Source organism: Poecile atricapillus, chromosome W (assembly GCF_030490865.1).
Source record: "Poecile atricapillus isolate bPoeAtr1 chromosome W, bPoeAtr1.hap1, whole genome shotgun sequence".
Classification (NCBI taxonomy): Eukaryota; Metazoa; Chordata; class Aves; order Passeriformes; family Paridae; genus Poecile; species Poecile atricapillus.
Genome location: NC_081288.1, coordinates 31,683,871 through 31,704,866, shown reverse-complemented (window position 1 = coordinate 31,704,866; position 20,996 = coordinate 31,683,871). Strand labels below are relative to the sequence as shown.

General features: G+C 37.7%; 1 protein-coding gene across 1 annotated transcript in view; it reads left to right on the top strand.

The window, feature by feature from the left end:
- The first annotated feature begins 7,108 nt into the window (after positions 1 to 7,108).
- Positions 7,109 to 20,996, top strand: part of LOC131592081 (cilia- and flagella-associated protein 54-like) — a 101,611-nt gene continuing 87,723 nt past the window's right edge. The window contains 5 exon segments of the mRNA XM_058863359.1: positions 7,109 to 7,305; positions 12,565 to 12,670; positions 15,482 to 15,628; positions 17,643 to 17,814; positions 19,822 to 19,880. Coding sequence (XP_058719342.1) covers positions 7,109 to 7,305; positions 12,565 to 12,670; positions 15,482 to 15,628; positions 17,643 to 17,814; positions 19,822 to 19,880 — 681 coding nt within the window.

Below are 20,996 nucleotides of genomic sequence, written 5' to 3'. Positions count from 1 at the left end.
GCTAACCCAGATGGATGTATAATGCTTTACTTCAGAGAAGTTCTGTCTGCCTTCTTTAAGGAACCATCTGTCAGCCTTATAATGGAATTATACAGGTACAACATAACAACATTTTCTTCTTTAAGGATAATTTATGAAGCAAGTCCATTGCTAACAATGTAGAAGAAGGAATACAATCATTTACTTGGATTCTACAAAAGTAAATGCCATGGTTTTGTCTCTAAATGTAATAAATGTAATATGCCAGAGTATATGAAGTGGATCCACTGAGTAAAAAATGGTTATTTTAATATATCCATATCTAACAGATGAAGAGCCATATGTTCACCTGAAAGCATTTTAGTAAAATTTTCAAAACTTGCTAACAAGGTTTCATCTACATTTGAGGCCAAGATCTAACCACTTTTTGTTATTGTTATTAAACATGGTAAAGTGCTAATAGCAATTTCTGTTTTTCCTAAGGTATCATCATGTAGAGAAAAGACATTTGTTCACTTTTGCTGATCTGAAATTCTGAGGGAGAAAAGGGTAGATTACAATTTTGTTTTTCTTTTCACATGTATGTAATATGCAAAACAATTACTTGTTCTTGAACATAAATTTTCTAAAACTCTAAAGTATTAAGATAAACATTCACAATTACATAATTACATATATCATTACTAGAAATAATACGTATAAAAAGATCAGAATGGTTTATATTATTAAAAACGTTAGCTAGAAAATATAATTACATAGAATATTTTTCTTAGTTACTTAAAAATATGAAAAATCCAAATAACTATGTGAAAATAAAGATTTTTTTTTTTCTACTTCCTTGAATAAGCAATGCTTAATAATAAAAAAATAACTACTCTTCCATGTTGTGTCATTTTCTACTGCTGACCTGCAGGCTGCTAAATGTCTTAGTCCAAGGTCAGGCTATTGTCCAAAACAATTTCTGTCAGCTGCTTGAAAAAACCTCAATCAGCACATACTTTGACCTTGGAGTGAAATATTCTTGCAAGCAAGTGCGAAACTAGTAAGAATGGAAAATGGAAGCAATGTTGTCAAAAAGTTTCCAAATTCATACTGTAATGCAGTAAGAAAAGGCCTGAACAGAAACGCATTTATCTAAAAATACTGGAGGGCATCACCAGGTTATTTTAGGTGTCTTTTTGTTGCCAATAGTTAATTCCTAGAAGAGTCTATTTTGATCCTGTGAGTACTCCCAGACCAAATGCACAACAGAGAAAGAGTCACGATAAGGATGCATTTGGCTACTCAGGAGTTATATATACAAACAATAGTGTAATTTCCCCAGGATCATTTCCATCTACAGCATTTGCAGCAGCTCAGAATTATAAACAGCAAATGTGCGTCAGGAGAATATGAATAAAAATGCATTGTCATACTTGGCTTCAGGAGAATTGGGGAAGATCTTCAGAACTAATTTATTTCTTGGACTAGGCTATACTCTCTCTCATTTAATGTTTGTCTTGAGAATATTTATGAAATGAAGAAAATGTATTTTAAACAAAACATGCCACCACTTTTTTTCCAAAATCAAATCTAACTACTAGATGTCTATCTAGCAATCAGCTTAAGCCTAATGTAGCTGAAATAGAAATAATTTCCACACTCCATCTCTGGTACTTCACAGTTCATGGCAAAAAACGACCTCAGCCATCTCTGCTCAATAAATTGGATATTGTCTTTAACTAAGGACTCTGTCTAGCTTTTTTATGCATACATCTAAGTGTTCCATGTTTTTAGAATGATACAGATTCCATGCACATCACTAAAAATCTTGTGCATACTTTCACTTTTTCATGATAGGAAGGGATTTACAGGGCTTTTCTGCAAGACATCTTTACTGTTGCTCTAAACTAGCCTTAGGTGTAGCTTCTTCATTAGAAGAACCCCTACATCTTCCTGAGATTTGAGACAAAATCTTTAAGTGCGACATGAACTTTCCTCCATAGTCTCTCTAGTGAACTGAAAATAGTACATTCTCAGATGAAATATCTGCAGGTCCCTAGAAGCCTTTGCAAAATAATCTCGTCATCAGTTGATGTCTACTTGAGTAGAATTTACTTGTAAGCTGGACTAAAGTATATCTTAAAAAAATAGAATAACATGAACTGTAAGCAAACTCTCTCCTTGAAGTAATATTTCCATTTTTGGAAAGTCACTCATGGACTTTCATATTTCTGCCTGCTACCTTTGGCACTTAAGTCCATTATGAAGATCTCAGAATCTGTCATGTTTCAGTTTAAACCTCTTACAAACTCAAGCAGCTATATAAAACCCCTGCTGTATCTCCCTCCCCAAAGACTGCTTAACCCACTCAATGCATAATGATACAACTTGAGTGGGTGAGTCAAATCTCACAGATTGTTCACACAAATATTACACACTCCTACACTTTCTTTGCAATGGGGGGGGGAAATCAGCTGAACAAGATCACTTCTCCCAGATTTCTCCCATTTTCTGCAAGTCAACTGAGATTAATTTATATGCCTGAGAAAATTTTCAAAATTATAAAAAGAAATTGAGAAAACCTTTTTGTGAGCATCCACACTCAGATTTTAAAAGAAAAAAAAAACTTACATATACTATAACCTTGAAAGCTCTTACATAATCTTTAGAGTTTGGCACTGAAGCCTTTCATATAATACAATGAAAACACAGAGACAACTGTCACCCCAAGCTTGAACGCAGCTCTGTAAGAACCTGGCACTGGCATAGTTCTCAGTCTTTCTTGTGTTGATCACTCTTTTTCCTTCCTCTTACAACACTGACGAACTAGATCAGAAAGGAAGCCAAAAACCATTTTCAAGTGAAAACTTAGCATTTTCCTTCTCTTAGCTTTCACTTGCATTTAAGCTGTCCCAGATCTGCTTTCATTGTATCTTAAAAAATCATCAGTTGCTTATGTAAAGACACACATGCCTCAGTTATTGTTAATCTATGTCCCAGAGTTCAGCGACCATGCCATTATCTGACAAATTTTGTATACTGATCACTGACAGGAAGAGTACCAAAATATTTTACAAATATGTGTCACTGTCTCAGTAAAGGACTTGAACTGCTGCTTTGTTTGAAAAACTGTATGGTGTCCTAAGTAAGCCATTCCCACCATCTTTTCACATTTCCCTACCTTTGCAATAAGGCATGTAGCTTCCTAGTTCAGCATATGTTTCTTCATGGTACAGCAAAAAAACACAAATGCTATCAAAACAGGACGTTGTAGCTCCCATCTCCTTGATAACTTTCCTATGGAAAGGTAGTTAGTAGCCCTTAGATAAGGGTAGGAATCCACAAATTTTAGTTGAATGTAAAGGCAGATTTAAGTAAGGCATCTGAGTCTAATGACACTTTCAGTAAGCCACAAGCAGCTTTACCAAAAACAGCCCAGAAGCAAGGAGGTGGGAAGGAAATGCTGAGTAGATATAATCTCTCAAAGCTGCTCATAAAGGTCCAGGATTTCCGTATGTGTCTCATTAGCTGTAGGTATAGACAAGTGCCACAGGAGGTGACAGCAAGAAGCTTGCAGGTCTGCTGCACCTCTCTGCTTCCTGTATAGTTAGTTATATTGGAAGGTCCATTAATTCCAGCATGTGTTTTGCCTCTTGTAAGCTCAGCACAAGTTCTTATTTTTTCCCACTGCCGTCGGACAACTTCTTCATATTTATAAAGTGCCAGTGCTCCTGGGATTCAGCAGCTTCTGAAGTTCACTTCTTCCAGCTGTCTGATGGCTTTTCTATGGGGCTTTATCAGCTTTATTGGGTAACTTAGAGCCATTTCTTTGTATTAGACATGATTCCTCTATAGCATGTAAATAGTAAATGCTGTACTGTCATATAAGATGATGTGTTTCCTTGACCTTGTTTTGCTTGACTAATTCACAAACTTAATTTCTCCATAAGAATCTCTACACACCTGCTATTGCTTATTTCTCTAGATTTTCTTCTATTTTTTGAATTCAATGATTCACTCATACTCAAAGGAGAATACCCTACCCAAAGTGGATTCCCACTGGCTCTCAGGACCAGGTAGGCATACTGCAACTAGAGTAAATGCAGATCCCCATTCTGAATATGTAGTATAAGTGTATTAAGCATTACTTTAAATTCTCATGTCTTCATTAGCCTATCAGCCTGAGATACTAAGTGATGGCACAGAATAATTTCAGCTCAGACTATTTTTCCTGAAAGCATCAAGGAAGAGATGACATAAATGTAGCTCTTTCAAATCCCTGGGGACTGTCAAGTTACCTTGCAGAATTCTGGCAATACAGCATCCATGACTGCTTCGTGTCTCTGAATATCAAACAGCAAAGTCTATTGGCACCATAATTCAGGTGTATATTTGCTACAAGCATCCTAGAAAGAGATCTGAACATGCATCTGAGAATTATCCATAGGAAGCAAACTTTGATTGATGTACTAGATGGGGCTCAGCAGACATTACCTCAGCCCCTGAACCCAGATATCACTGCACACTCTTCCTGCCCAGCTCTGCTGTGATCATGCAGTGTTTCCCCCTTTTGTCTGCTCTTAGGAACCACTGCTGCTCACACAAGTGGAACAGACACAAGAAGTAAGCAGGCAGCTTGATGAGTTAGCAACAAGGTTTTCCTCCTTTACAGTTCAAGCATACTCTTAGCCCCAAAGCAGACACTTCCTTATATGGGTTTTTACTACGTTAACTCTTTGTGGGTGCTTCTATTTATGAGGCAGCTTCCTTCTATCTGATCTGGTGGTATTAAAGCACAGGTTGCTAAATCCTCTCTCTTTGGGTCAAAGGATTTACCTAAGTTCCATTTCTTGGGATCCTGTCCATGCCAATGCTCCATAATCTGTCCTACTTTCTCCCTAATGTTACTGTAGTTCAAATTATTATCTAAATGTTCACCTACCAATGATGAATGAATCATTAGCCTTTCAATCAACAGACTACATATTTTTAGGGTGTAGGGACCCTAATGTAAGGTAATTTAAAAAAATTGCTATAAACTTTCCAAGTCATACAGGTATGCTCTATCTTTTGAGGAAATTTTCCTATCATGGTTAAAACTTCAATAGCCATCACTCTTACTGTTTTGTATACATCAAACTTTTCTCTGTAAAGATCAGGTTATATGAGCTGAATGCTTCTGAAGAATCTGCACTCCTTCTGCAGTTAAAAAGTTCTAATCACTTATCTATAAGCCTTTTTGACTTTTGGACCCAATTAAATGTTCAACACACTAAATGTTAGATGGAAACTACATGAAGTTTAAACTCCAGTCTTCCCCAGAACAGTATAATAGGAATCAATATTGTAAGCATTCAAAACTGAAATAATGTACACACCGTAGTGTTTGTGGTGGTAGTTCCTTGCTATGGTCCACCCTTGGTACTGAGAGGGTCAGAATTGCCCTCCATACATTAAACCTCCACCTAACAGGGAATGCGTGCTTTGATCCTGTTGAACTGTGACCCAGGAGTTTTAGACTATGCACTCCTCATGAGCTGGCTGACCAACTACGCCCTGGTTAACCTCCCAGTGGTTAAAGCTTTATCTTTACATAGTTCTGCAATCCTGCCCTCTGGGGAATGGCTATACTCCCTCTCCTTTATTGTTTTCCTTGACTCAGTTTGTTTTCTATGGCTGAAAAGCTAATCCAGATAACAAATGTTATATTCATTCCACCATCTCCTACCCAAATATTAGAGATACATAAAGTTTTACTCAGCAGTCTTGTTTCCAGTCTCTCAAGTTCCCCTTGGAGCTTCTAGGCACTGCTGGTTTGAGAACAGCACTCTCTGCATTCCATGAATGTGAATATCAGCCCTTTGGGATGCAGCACCATCTAGTGAGGCAAACTAGCTCTGAACTTCATAGGGACTTGAAACGGATGCCACCAGCAATATGTACAGTGGCACAGGCCACTTTTCCCAGGAGGCCAGTGTTTTATTAGTCATCTGGTGCTCATCACAGGGAGTTCTTTCGTTAGCATGGCAAAGCACAGGCAAAAATCTTTAAATGTTGCAGCAGCTGCTCTCCAACCCAAGTTCTCATATTTCATTTGTATTGTAAAATTTGTCTCTGAACACAGTGATTTCTAAATCTCTGCCTCAGAATCTTTTTGCCATGTCTTTTTATTGCAGACTTCATTTTCTACCTCCTTCACACATATCTGAGGAACCCACTCCCTCTTGTGCTTTGTCTAAATTTGCCATCACCTAAATGCATAGCCATTGTCACTGGATCTTCCCATAGTCCCACAATACCTGTTGGACAATGGATTCACACAACTGCCAGCAGGTATTGTATTCACAATACAAAATCAATGTGTAAAGTGAATCAGACATGTTAGTCATAAATTAATCACATTTTTGCATCTTCCCAATTTTCCAAGGATGAATAGTAGCTAGATGATTCCCATGTCATTTCTTTGACCTTGCTAATGCAGTATTTTCTGATTCCAATAATTCAGCATGCTGATGCTGTGTGTCTCCAGCTGTTGGAAGTGTAGTTATTTTGTAGTCATCTATTAATTATCTGAATGCAGTTTTCAAGTGTTTCTTTGCTTTTCCTATTTCTATTGATCCTTTTCCATTCACTGTCAAGAAACTGCCTCCAAAGGCCCTGGTTGTCAGGACACTGCCCACTTACCACATTTTTTTCATGTTTTCAGTTCAGCTGTCCCTTACACTCATCGTGATGACGAACATGGCAACAGAGTCAGTTTCCTTCACATCCCTCCCAAACCTCTTTACCATGGTGTCTGTAAAGAACTTCAAAACACATAGATTGCTATAGGCACCTCCTATAACATAAATACGGGCTGGTAATTACCTAGTTTCAAAAGTTCACTTTTTTACTGTTCTTTTTTCCTTTTCTTTCCCCAATAGACAAACATAAGCATTTAGCGGGTAAGCACACTTTTTTCTTTTATGCATAGCCGTGCAGTGGGCACAGCGACACAATCAGTAAGTGCAAAGTGCCATCCTCGGTGAAACAGGCTATGGAAAAGCCGCGCCGTGCGGCGCCTCCGGGCTCGTCCAGGCTGGTCCCGCGGGGCCTCTGCCCTCGGCCGTTGCCCGGAGACAGCGTCCGCGCCCGGGCCGGCCCGAGCATGGCGGAGCCCGCCGGGCCGCCGCCCCCCGCCGCCGGCCCGCAGGCCCCGCACGCCGCTTTCTTCGGGCCCGTGGCGCGGGGCAACCCGGTGGTGGACAGCTTCGAGGCCGAGCTACGGCGCGTCCTGAGCTCCCTGCGGCGGCTGCGAGGCGTGAGGGAGGCCAAGCCGTCGCAGCACGACCTGCACCGCCACGGGTAGGGCTGCGCCGCCGCCCCGATTCGCGCGTAGCCGCCCGCCTCGGCAGCCGCTGGCCCTGGTTCCCTCTGCCCCTGCCTCAGCTCTCTTTCTCTGCTGCACCCCTCCTGCTTCGCTCTGTTCCTACAGCCGCCCCGCGGGCTCTTCCCGCCGGGCTGCGCTTTCCGGGCCGCCGGGCAGCGCCACGGCTCCCGGGCTGCGCTTCCCCGCCCGCCGCTGCTCGCCTCCCCCTCACGCTGCAGCCACGGGCTGCCGTGCGAGTACTGCGCCCGCTGCACTGGGAGATAGCCAGGAGTTTGCTCTCTGAACGAACTTCCCCAGCAGTCTGCCAAAGCACCCGCAATCCGGTTTTTTTTGTGTGTGGGTTTTTTTTTTTTTAAACAGTACTTTTTCATTGTAACGAAAATTCCTCAGAATCTGAGCACCGCGGTTTATTTTATTTTATTTTATTTTATTTTATTTTATTTTATTTTATTTTATTTTATTTTATTTTATTTTATTTTATTTTATTTTATTTATTTTCTCTCTTCTCAGTACTTCCTAGAAGTCAGCGCTTTAGGTAAAAAGCACGAGGGGCTGTGGAAGTTGGCAGCACCGTTGTTGGTTCTGCCAGAGCTGCCTGAGCTTCCTGGTGGGAAAATCCCTTGACAGTGCTGCAGGGACTGGCAGCCCCCCAGCGTGTGCTGCTGCGTGCGAGGGTGAACACTTGTGGGCACGTACGTGCCTTCAAAAGTAGGGCTACACGAGGATAACACCACACAGCTCTTTCTGTGCATATGTCTCTGTCTACGTTGGTGTATTTTTATACACATAGATGCAGGCAGAGCATATGGCAGGTATAATAGTGCATATTTGTTTGCTCGCGTACATGCATATCTGTGGGTATGCATAAGTCGAGATTTTGTAATGCCGTTAAGATAGAGCAACTGGAATCGGTCTGTGATTCATAGTGCATACATATGTCTTTTACAGACTGTGCATTTCTCATGTAGCTCTCCCTGCTGCATTAGGCATTGTGATACGAGAGCTCAACTCTTTTAAGGTGAATAGTTGATTTTCTGTTGTTACCTGAATACTACTCTGTTCAAAATGTACAGGCCTTTAACATAAACCCCACAAGTTTCCCAGGGTATCAAAAGTTCCTTCAAAAACAGCATAGGAGTTAGGTTACCGTATTGCTTAGGTGCAGCCTTTACCCTTGCATATTTCACTCAGTAGTTTCCTAGAAATAGTCCACAAATTACCCTGCTCTGAAGTAGGTGTATACATTTTCAGAAGGTGTTCAGATTCTGCAGCCTGGCCTTTGAGCTGGAGATCTTTCCTGTTCTAAGCTATCTGGCTTCCTAATTTGTTTATGGGGCATGTTCATCATCAGGTCTAGGCCTCGATATATCATGTAGGTAGGTATCAGTCTCCAGGTTTTTGCCTCTAGTGCTTTGAATCGCACCATGTTGGTTTTTTTATATTGTTTATATTGTTTCAGCAGCTGATTTTGAAGCCTTTTTATAGTTATAAACCTTTTCAGCTTTAGCTGATAGGTGTTATTATATTAAAAATTATTCTCTCCAGGCCAACTTAGAAGAAGTAACACTACTTAGCTGCTTCAGACACTACCAAAATTGCCAACAGTGATTCTTCTATGTGTTCTTTGTATCTTCTAGTTGGGAGGTGGCCGTGCTGAATCTAATCTGTTCGCAATATTGTGCTAAGTTACCAGTTTTTGTGAAGTGTCTCCAAGCCTTTTTTTGCTTTACCTCTCAAACCTAAGTAAGTTCTGCCTTATTCAAACTGGTATTTTGTGGATGTGACACATGACCATGCATACCTTGGCTGGCATGAGAGCATTTTCACATCTGAAGAAATGTGCAGTGTTCGTCATGGAGATGAGAACTCACTCTATCAAGGCCTTGATCCCAGAAGTCTCTGGTGGTAATGATCCCTACCAAAATTCCAGGGCATTAGGAATACTTAGTAACATGAAGCTCCAAGCAGCTCTGCATCCTCAGGCATTCTTCATTTCTATACGGACAGTAAAAAGGTAGAAGACTGGAATTCTGATTATAAGCATATGTTCAGGCAGTTAGCAAAGTCAAGACTATTTATTTGTGACTGTGAAATTTTAGGGATTTCTCTCCCTACTGCTTCATTGTTTGATAACTCAAAATTGGTGCATATGCTGCTTGCAGAACCAGCTGTAGTCTGGTCCTAAGAATTTCTGAAGGTAATGGCTATTACAGATGCCTTCCTAAATGCTCTAAAGACTTCTTGCTATGTCATTTTTCAAGCTGTCTTTTGTGGCATGGATTGAGATCAAAGTGTTCTTGTTTGCAGCAAGAAAACCAGCTTCCACGTGGCACGTATGTTTCATTTAGAAAAATAAAATTATCAGCTATATTCCTCCAACTCTTTCAACCTTTGGATTTTATAGGTCAACAGAAAGGCCATAATTCAGGCACTTAAATGTTCTAAGGTAGGAAACAAAAATTATTGAGGGCTTGCCCTGGTATCACAAATCCTTTCAGTCGGAAATAGTAACAAAAGTAATTTTTCCTCAACTAAACAAGAAATTGTTTTGCCCCATTTCTCTTGGCAGCAGAGCCATCAAAAACTTTACCTTGAGCTATTGGTTTTATCTCATGTTGTGTGGCTTAGCTACCCTTATTTAATAAGATGGCTTTTGATAAGTATCAGAGAATTCTTTATACTTGTCGTAAAGATTTTAACCACGTGGGCCTTATCCTGTGCACACTATTATGGGTTGACCTTAGGGAAATTTCTTCTATTATGGGTGGAAATAAAGAAATTTCACCTCTGAGCTCCAACAGTCCCCTAATTTTTTTTAAGAATTCACTTGTTTAACTCGTTACTCTTGTGTCCTACAGGCTGCTTATAGGAAAGGCTGAGGAGCTGTTTGAGAACTGTCTCACGCTCCTCTTGTCTGTGTCAAAGAAACATTCTTGTGTCATGAACTCACTTGAAGTTAGTCATGGCATTATAGCAGAATCATTTTACCTTAATCTTCCCACTGAAGCTGAAAGTCTGGTCAGTTCCGTCAGTACTTTGCTAAACTAGTTTTTAACAGATTTGTTACTTGTTTATTAGAGCTGAGAATCTCACGTGTTAACATGAACATTCAAAGCAAAAAATGAAGATGACCATTTCTGGGGACTTAGAGCTGATCAGTCTTAAAGAAATGTACTAGTCTTACCTTACCAGAGCTTTATCTAGGGTCATTCTTTCTATCTCTTTTCCCTCTTCTTCCCCTCTTCCCCTTTCCCCCTAATATCCATCAAATCTCCTGGTCTCTGAAGGTGTTTTCCTAAATTCTTCCTTTAATAGTCCAAGGGAACTTTGCTCAGCTGCCTGACAGATTCCTTTACTCTGGAGCCTCTTTGCAGATACTAAGTAGTGTGGAATATTTTTCTCAGTATAAGAACTCAGTACCCACCCAGACTGCTAATTGTTAAGGATGGATCAGGAGGGACTCATTCCCGTCCATTTGGAGAGTTCCCTTCATTTCACTGAGCTATGGTTTCCTTAAAAAAATTCTCCTTAAAAATGCCTTAGAACATTTTATTCTGATTGTTGCTTTTGGCCTAGTTTGTGCTGTTACTGCATTTTTCCTTTAGGATACACCTCTAGGATGTCCTACTTATTTCCTTACTGCTTTCTTTCAAGAACTGAGAATTGTGATGAGATGATACTTTTAGAAAAATAAAAGGATTATGATTGCATTTCTTTGTTGTAAAGATAATTTTGACAGATTTCTCATAAAGCCATCTGTTTCACCTTGAAATGTGAAGGTGGCTCACAGCTTTCTGTGTGGAAAAAATGTTATTTATTGTGCTTTTTTTAAAATTGGGAGTGTTCTTATAAGCTGAAACGAAGAGTTATATGAGAGACTGAGAATTCATTCCAAGTGTTTGAATGTCAAGAGAAGAGTTTAAGAAAGTGTCTTGAGTTCTGATCTACCCAGTCTTGAGAGAAGTTGAAAAGTTCCAGCTACCTCACACCAGTACACATATGGTTTATGCATGACAATTCGGCTGGAATGATATTTTTTTCAGATGGTAATGTCTTTAAATGTTAATTTATGTTTCTTCAGTTGTTTTCTTTCCTCATAAATTGCTACCTATAAATAATTTGGCTGTAGCAGTATCACAACTCTGCTGATGTTTCTGGACATCAAGTGATTTCTTATGAGAATAAATGTAAAAGATGCCTGGGATGGTGAACACTGTCAATACTGGTAATGATTTGTTAACGGGAATCTTTCATGAAAAAGTCCCAGCGCTAATTTGCAGTCTGTCCGATCAGTTATTGTATTCCAGCTAGAATGTAGCTTTCTTAAAGAAGCATAGTGTGGGGAAGTTGTACACATGGGGGCATGAGGCCATCAAGCCATGGTTGGTAGGGACTGTAGTACTGGCACGATGTAGTCAGTGTCTCTGTAGCAGAGGGAAACTGCTTAGAATCTGTTACCATTTGTGGGAGGCTTGCTGGTTCAGCAAAATAGGCAATTTGTTAAACAAAGAATCCTTGATGACAACTGTGGCTAGAATCAGACAGAGGCAGCAGAAGAGCATCACAACTATTGCCATAAAATCCTCTCTGTTTTAGCAAGTGTGTCATTTGGTTCTCTTTGAATCCTACTTACAATTTAAATCTTGTTTCCTGACTCATGGTGTAGCTCTGTATACCATGAGCTCTGTATTCTATAGCTCTGTATACTCTGTATCTTTATGGTTTATTCCATGGCTACCAGTTCCCAAGGTTGCAACTACCTGACCATACACTGTTATTTTGAGATTTTTTTCCTGCTCTTAACATTTGTAGTTTCTGGTCCAATAATTGCTGTGAACTGTAATTCATTGAGTCTAAGATACCAATTTTTTTCTCAAACAGAGCTTCTCAAATACTAGCTGAAAGGTGGGACAGATTTTGTGCTTGTGATTGTGCTTGAACAACACAAGGGAATTATTACTAGGACATTTTAATGAGAATTTACATGGGAGAAAATTCATCCTATTTAAAATGTATGGTAAAAACTGGTGACAGAAATGAAACCCAGAAATGTCCTTGTCTGCCTGTTAAATCTGATTTTAATGATCACTTGTTTTGAAATATGTAGAAGTTCAAATAGATTTGGAAGAAAAGAGTTTTCACAATTTGAAGTCTTCTTGATTTGTTTACTTGTTATGACAGGTCTACTGCCAGTTTAATCTGAAACTTTTTTCCTTATACCTTTTTTTTTTTAGAGCAAATACTTTGTTTGACATATGGATCAAATATAAGCCACGGCTACCAGAGTGGTATTACAATGAAAGACTTGTGAAAGTTGGTGATACCCTTGCTCAGATCAAAGTAAGTCATTTGAATGAGAAAAGGTTCAATCATAGCCTTTGTTTCATTATGTTTCTATGCTACTTTAATTTTTAATCATATTTTACTGAAAGCTATTTAGAAAGTAGCAAAAACTTCTACAAAATAATTCCAGTGACAGTTGATTGTATTTCTTGGTTTTTTATTGTAAAGTTGTCCTGATTTTTGAATATATTTTCTATATCTGTATTTTCTATGCACCCATTGCCTTTTCAAACACCCCAAAATCTTTCTTTAATATTTGTTTGATGTTTCAGCGTGGTAGAGTACAATATCTGACTGTGACTTTAATGCTGTTAAAGTACAAACTGACAATGATAGAGAAGTTCCACTGACTCAACTCCATGCTCAGTTAACCAACCATGGGTAAAAAGAATTGTCAGGAGAGGATCAGAGAACAAAAACCAGAGTGCAATTGCACATTATACAACTATATGTATCAGTGGTGCTTCTGCATCTTGAATTATGTGTGCATTTCTGGTCTCCTCAAACAGGGTAGATCACAACTAAAAGGGATTCAGGCGCTAAATTGTTGAAATCAGAGTATTATTTGAGGGATGTTTCATTATATGATAACTCTATTTTTATGCTTTTACTTAGTTGTGTGTTACTGACTACAGTTGGAGATGGGACGCCAGGCTAGTAACTGTTGATCTGACTCAATAAGGCAAATATATTTTTATATACTATTTGTCCTTTTTCCCATAAAAAATATTCCTGAAGTTTTCATAGCTTCTGGGCCCTAGGAATTGCTTGAAACATTACATGAAGCTTTTAGTGCTTGCTAACTGCTGCTCTCACAGGTTATTTCAAAAGTATCAAATGCTGCTCCCTGTACTCTGCATTGGCTTCCCAAAGCAGCGCTCCAATATAGTTTGGTCTTTATGTTCGAGGTGCTTAATGACCTGACCCTAGATTGCCTGAAGATAATCCATGTTTCTGCTTAAAGACTTCTGCTTGCAGCTTCAGTTTTCTAGTGTCATATATTTTTCTACAGTAATTGGTGTTGCTGAAGAAGTTGTTTTGCTGGCCAGCCCAATACTTTCAACTTCTTTTTCGAAATTCTTCTTTTTTAAATTGCACTTTTTAAACTTAATTTTAGAATGAAAACCTAGTTTTCATTCAATTTTTTTCCTTGAAAAGAAATATATAGAAACAACAAGGGGTGGATGTTGCAAATTTCAAATGCATTACAGGAAGGATGGATATGATATAAAACCAAGGTCTGTGATAGGTGGGGTAAAGTCTATTCCATAAGTACCCCTTTTGACTCCTAGTTGAAAACTAGTGTTGAATCTTTTATATTTTAACCTTCACATTATATAATAATGATGTGTAGTCCTGAAAAAATAGTCAGTGGGTAGGCACCTGCTTAGCTTTCTGTCCTCCTGCTGTATTTTTTTAATGCCTTTAGATTCCTTCCTATAATACATCTGCTATGTTTTTTTTAGGACACACCTAAATTCATTAAGTCATATATCTGGAAATTACTTAGTCCATTAGTCATCATATGATCAGCACTGACTCGTTTTCTTCCTGCCTCCACTCTGCCTGTATCTGCCTGTTATCCTGGGTCATGTGTTTTTATCCCGGGTCACACGTGTTTTAAACAGTTTAGGAGAGAATTTACTTTTTTGTTATGTGTCAGTAGCTATCCTAATGGTGTTCTGATTGATGGCTTTGGATTCTAAGTGTTAGCACAGCCTGAATGTACATATTAGATTACACAAGTGACTGACTGCCCATAGCTGTCCATGGAAAGTCAAAGTTTCTAGGTATGGCTGCTGCTTTCACACAGCAAATAGGATAATAGGGCCATGTGAGTTGGACTCCTCAGATGATTAAAAATTTAAGGTGTCACTGTGCTGGAAGGAATTTGTATTGAGAAAAAGAAGGGAGTGCAAGGAAATAAGAATTTTGTGTGATTAAATGTTAAAGGATCATTTTTAGTGGCAGAAATTAGTTACTGTTTCCTACAAAATTTATTTGGTGTGTGTGCTAGAATTAGTGAAATTGGTAGAGAAACCTAAATGTAATCCTTGCTGAAGGAAGTGGTGGTGATGATTCAGTAAATGTCACTTCCAGATCTGAGTCAGAGCTGAACCATAGAGTCAGCATGATTCTGGAGTGGTTCGACAAGCTGCTGGGGAGCTCTATTTGGAATGAGACATAAAGCTCAACATCTTCCTTGCCAACAGTTCTTAAAGACCCAGTGGCATTTTCTGGTCTATTAATGCTGGTTTCTTGGCCATATGTAAATTCCAGTTTTCACTTGTTTCAATCTTTCTTTAAGGCATCTTACTCTCTCTCTCTGTTTTATATTACACAAAAGAAAGAAAAAAAAAAAAGCTTTGACAACATGGAAACAAGGAAGAGAGAAGTTATTACATCTATATATTGCTTATAAAGTTCTACATTATGAAGTACTTTTTTCTGAAGTTTAATGTCATTGTCATTACTGTTATGAAGTTGTAGAGTATTCCAGCAACTCTTAATTACATTAGCCCAGCACCCTGCTTTATAATTGTTATCTGATATGTCGTATTTATGATTAGAATAAAAAAACTCACTAAAACTTGCAAAGCACAAGCCATTCTTTTAAGTATTTCAACCTTTCATATGTTGAGTGTTCACACTACATTGCTAGATATTTGTATGAAACTGTAGTGCTTTACTTCCTGTTGCTCTTTCATGTTGTTACTTTTTTTCATAGAGATAATAAAAAACTATGTTTTATAGAAATAGCAATTAAATATACAAACCATAAAAAGAACTTAACTTTTTTTTTTTCAGGAATATAAGTTGGCACTTGTACAGTGTTATGAAAGATACCTTCAGCAGTTTGTTTCTGTAAACCTTGATGATGTCATGAGTGATGTGCACTGCTTTAAATCCACTTTTTTTCCAAATGGTGTCAAAGACAAAAAAGCAGCACTTATGGTAGGTTGTGGGTTTTTAAAATTTTTTCTGGTCAAAGACATTCACAGATTCAAAGTAAGCAGTCTATTTTATCCTCCACGAACGTACTTCATATTAATTATATATTAACATTAACTAATATTTAATAGTTTGTTGATATCAATTGCATTGAGATTTAATGATCATATGTATGATATGAACATCTGGAATTGGTGTATATTTTTAAGAGGATGTTAAGTGCCTTATGCTTTTATGGCAGAAGCCAACCACCATCAACTTAGTGTTAAAACAGCAGTTTTCTCTGAATGTGGTGTTCTGTAACTGCTTACAGCAGTTTTTGCTCTAAAATAGTTGCTATTATCCACTGTCAGAATCAGGATGTAGGCAAAATTTGATAAATGTCCTGCAATTTTGGAAATTTCTGTATTGCATTATCTAAGAACCAGGCAGAATGCAAGACAATTAAAACATTCTTCTGTATTTTGTACCGTAAGTGTACAAAATACCACTTGTTATAAAAGGTCACGACAGTTAGAAAAGCAGTGTTGTTTTTTTTTTAGCTTATTTTCTCACTGTGAAAAAAAAGGGGAGAATGCTGAATAATTTTCTAAGTGCTTTAAGCTCTAGGAAGCCAAGTGATCTTAAGAATGTTTTGGAACATTTTTGTGTTAACTGCATATCAAAGTTGGGACTTGCAGTATACCTTTAGTTATTCGTGGAAGAAAGTGTTTCAGTTGATATAGGAAGAATGCTAAAAACATGTTATATTTTACTTTAAGCAGTTCTTTGCTGAGAAGCTCTACTTTTGTAAATGATGGGTATTTCGAATTAACTAATGGAAGTTACTCTGTGATCAAGAACAATGAACAGAAGTGGTAGGCAGCTCCTGTGTATTGAGCTAATCAAATTCATATCCTCAAGTCAGAGTGTAAATAGGTGTTTAGTGAAGAGAAGAAAGCAGATGGTTTGCTTAAAAGCTAGAAGCAGAATCATAATAGAAAAGATACTTGGTTTGTGTTATTTTTTTGTTTTTAAAATGTGGTTCAGCTTCCTAGAAAGAATGTGATCAAAGACTGTTAATACATTTTTAAAAAATGTTTTGTAAATATATTTTAAGTTCAAGAGATGCTTTCCTCTGTTTTCTGTATGTTTGAACCAGTCCTACTGGCAAATGTTATTGCAGCCCATACTAAAATGCTTGTTCTGTAACTTAGCCTTTACAGACTAAGATATCCCTAAATTTTCAGACATGGAATCTAGTTTGGCAATGATCCCTACAATTTGAAATGGAAAATGATAATGTGTCAAATGATCACATCTAAAGGCTCTAGGTGTAACTTTTTTTGCCATGTTCCCACTGCGCTTTTTTTTTTAATTAAGAAATGGCATTTCAGGGCTAGAAACTTCCAGCTTTGGTGAATTAACTGCAACAAAATAATATAATTTCAAAAGTATCCAGTTTAGGAAGCTTTGAGAGATTGATAGGTACTGACTGGTCATGTCCCATTTAGCCCAATTTTTAATGTTGTTTGTTCAGTTGATGCTGTAGTTCAGGCATGACTGAGGTCACATTGTGTTAGGTATTACAAGGAAGAGAAGAATAAATCCATCTGTGTAAGAGAAAAGTAACAGATGAAAGCGAGAAATAAGATATTGGTGATATAGATGGAGAAGTATAGGTAAGTTAAAATTTGTCTTAGTTTGTGGAAGACTTCTACAGAGAAGCCAAGTGTCAAAGCTAGATTATTTGAATAGCATTTCACAATGCCACATTCTCCCTACACCACTTCCAGCACTCCTAGTGCACTAGGTGTTTTTTCATCCTGTGACACAGTGGAAATTGACTCAGGTTAGTGGTACAGCAACCCTGAAGCTTTAGCATTTTCTCAGTATTCCAATGCTCAGTTCAATGTTATACTGATTTTTTTTTGCTGTTATACCTAATCTTTCCTTACCATTTTTTTGTACTTTGCTGATGTGAACTGAAATATGCTTGTATTTTAATTAACTTTATATATATTTCTATGTGTTTTAGTTCCATGCTTTGCAAGCGAGAAATGTTTGTATTTATGAGATGGTTTGCAGCAGAGACAGAAATCTTCAGAATCAAGAGTCCCTGCAGACTTGTCTCAGTGTCTTGACCTCATTACGACTCACTATGCAAGTGGCTCTACCTCAGGAGAATTTGTGTTGGCTTATCTACAATGGTACCTCAGGCTTTCCATTTACATTTCTTTGCTAAGCAAAGCTGTGAAGGGAAACTTTTATACTCTTTATGCTCTTCAAGGTCAACCCAAGGGTCATGAATAAATCTCTAGTTAGTCTTCAATCACAGTAGGGTTTTCTTTGTAATTTTTGTTTTTCTAATAGAAGGGATTTTAAAATTAGGATTTCCACAGTGTCCATTTTCAGGTGGACTGTTGTAGAAACATCAACTTTTTCATCATCATGTGCTTAAGAATACTAATAAAATCAAAAGTAAGGACATTTTTGGAGTAAATCCTGATTAACAAAAAAAGCTCAAGATTTTTCTATCAATAAAATGTTTGTTTTGATGAGTTAATTTTGTCTTGGTTTTTTGGTTGGTGGGGTTTTTCTGGTTTTGGTTTTGGTTTTTTCCTGCTTGTTTGCTGTTGGGTTTTGGGGTTTTTTTGAAAAGAGGATTTCAGATCTGAGAGCAAAAAATTGTCTATCATTACATCTTTGTGTACATTTTTGAAAGTACTTTGAAGGGAAGAGTTGGTAATAAATCTATTCTAAAAAATACCATATGGTACTTAAGAATTTTGATCTGTGTATAAGATTTCAGGGTGCTGATTGTAAATGCTTGTATTAGGGAAATTTGAGAAAAGAATGGAACTTCTGCAAACTAGATACAAAGAGAATGATTTCTCAATTTTAATTTAAGATTTTAATTTCAGGAACAACAGCATACTTTTGCTTTGAAAGGCAATGTTATTTATTTTATGGATTGGAAGGGCCGTACAAGGATCATCAATTCCAACCCTCGAGTGAATGGACGGGTTGAGCCCACAACCTTGGCATTGTTAGCACCATGCTTTGACCAACTGAACTACTATTCAATTGTTGCAATATAATCTGCAGAGATAATATGTTTGTAATTTCATTTTGAAAAATGCACTTTCTCTGAGCTATGATTGGTCAAAATTCTTATCCTTTTGTTTTGCTGGGACTGCTGTTGCCATCAGTCCCTACTTTTGAGGTGTGTTTTTTGCTTGTATATTTCTGTGGGAGAGGAATTAAAACTAAAATATACTCACCTGCCATTGTGACATCCCACTGCCTGTGAGTGGGACAGGTCTCTCTACCAATCCTAGCCAATAATCTACTCTAATTAGAAGGAGGCAGTAACTCAGTTTTTCCCTAGTTCCTGAGCATTTTTCTGCAATTTCAGACAATAGATTTTGTGCCTCATTACACATTTGACTGATAAAAAGAAATCTTCCTAATACTTGCTCCATTTAAGCTTATTGGCATAATAACACCCTTCTAGCTGTGACAGGTGACATTGTGATGCCTCCTGCTGCCACAGGTGTCCCCTTCTGAAGGTTCATACAGAAAGAAGAATAGGCTTTTTTTTGTCTCCCAGAACTGCTCTGTCTTTTATACTTCTAAGACTGATTTTTGAAAATTTTACGACATTTCTTAAATCAAGTACATTTTTGACAGGTTTTTATTTCTAAGTCATTTTGATGCCTTTGGAAACTCTACTCGCTTTCAAATTTCTTCATGTCACTTATCATACTTAATATCATGTAATTGTGGTAGTGTCTGCCAGGTCAGTGCTGTGATGGGCTAAAAGAATCATGTAAGGTAAGGTCTGTGAGGAGAGGTAGTGTTTTGCTTTAAAGAGCCTGGCATTTGGGGATGAAAGTAAGATTTGTCTCTCTAGCAGTTACTGAGTGAAAATTTGATTTGGTAAATTTTTAATATTTCATTCTCATGAAATCTCATGATTATACAGCTTCACTAATAAAACTAATATGGAAGAAGAATTTAATGGTTTCATCTTCTCTAAATTAGAAGTTGTTTCGGAAAAATCATTAGTTTTTAATTTGTTTAATGAAAAGTCATTAGATTGTTCTTCTCTGGAAGTAATAACCCAGATAATAAGAAAAAGATTGAGTTGCTTAGCATAACAAATTTCATGTAAGATTATAGAACTTACCTGTTTGTTTAATTTATTTTTGCAGGTACTATCCATATTTACACCATATGCAGACAATTGATGGTGATGGGTCAGTCTGCTAAGGTACGGCAAAATAAATAGAGCTGTAAAATTGGCAGGAGTTTAGAAAATGCACCTGTGTTTTGAATAACACCGTACCCTGACTTTTCCATTTCTCTGGTATTGCCAATAGTAGTATTTTGTCACAAGGAAATAAAATGTCTGTGTTTCAAAGTGGTTGATTTCTAAGCCCTCATGCCTTCCTGAGTCTGCTCCTTCCTCAGCTGTGGAATGGAGCCCAGTGTAATGTCTTGCTGGACATTGAAATGCCATATGTTAGGCTGTTTCAGAGGATTCCAGGTCCTTTGTTTTGGACAGCTATATATGTTCAAGAATTGGTCTTTTGTTTCTTAAAATGTGGAAATGTGCTGACACCTGGTGGCTAGGGTTTTAGTTGTGAATACTTGATAAAAATAACCTGGCCTTTCCCCCCTGCCTTGTTTTTTTTCTGAATGTAGTTTTTGTTTGTCTTAGCTTTACTATTTTCTCCTAAATCTTGAACAGAATTTGAATCAGCCTTAATACAATATATTTTCTCATTTGTTGTTTTATTAATCTTTCACTGAGCAGGAAAGATTTTTTATCTTTGAACATCTATTAAAAACAGAAGTGGCTTAGAACCTCCTTTAGCATACTCAGGTTTGTGCTATACAGGAAACAGAGGAATTGGTCATGGGTATTTTCGATTCTTGAAATTTAGACTAAAAGAAAATCTGTATATTGGCTTAATTTAGGACAAAGGTGGTGAACATTTTATGTACCTCAGGGAAAAGCTGACTCAAAGAAAATAGTAAGAGGAAGATAAAGATACTGTTCATTCAGTCAAGGGCAAATTATTAAAATTAAACTGCTGCAATGACTATGTTGCCCTGCAAATTAGGAGCCAAGAGTTCCATGGGTATAAATTAATCTAAGTGCAGGTTTTCACCACAAAAGACAGACTTCAACTCTAGATCAGTAGAGCTGTCGGAAAAGGGAGGGAAAGCTCTCAAGAGCAGATGAGAGAGAAGGGCAGGATCTTTGGTGGCAAGACTATGGTGAACTGGAGTGGTTAAGGTAGCTTGGAGGCTAAAATAGTGCTTGACTGCTATTTAAGATGGAAAAAAACAATAACATGCAGGTGGAAGGCTTTTCAGTCAA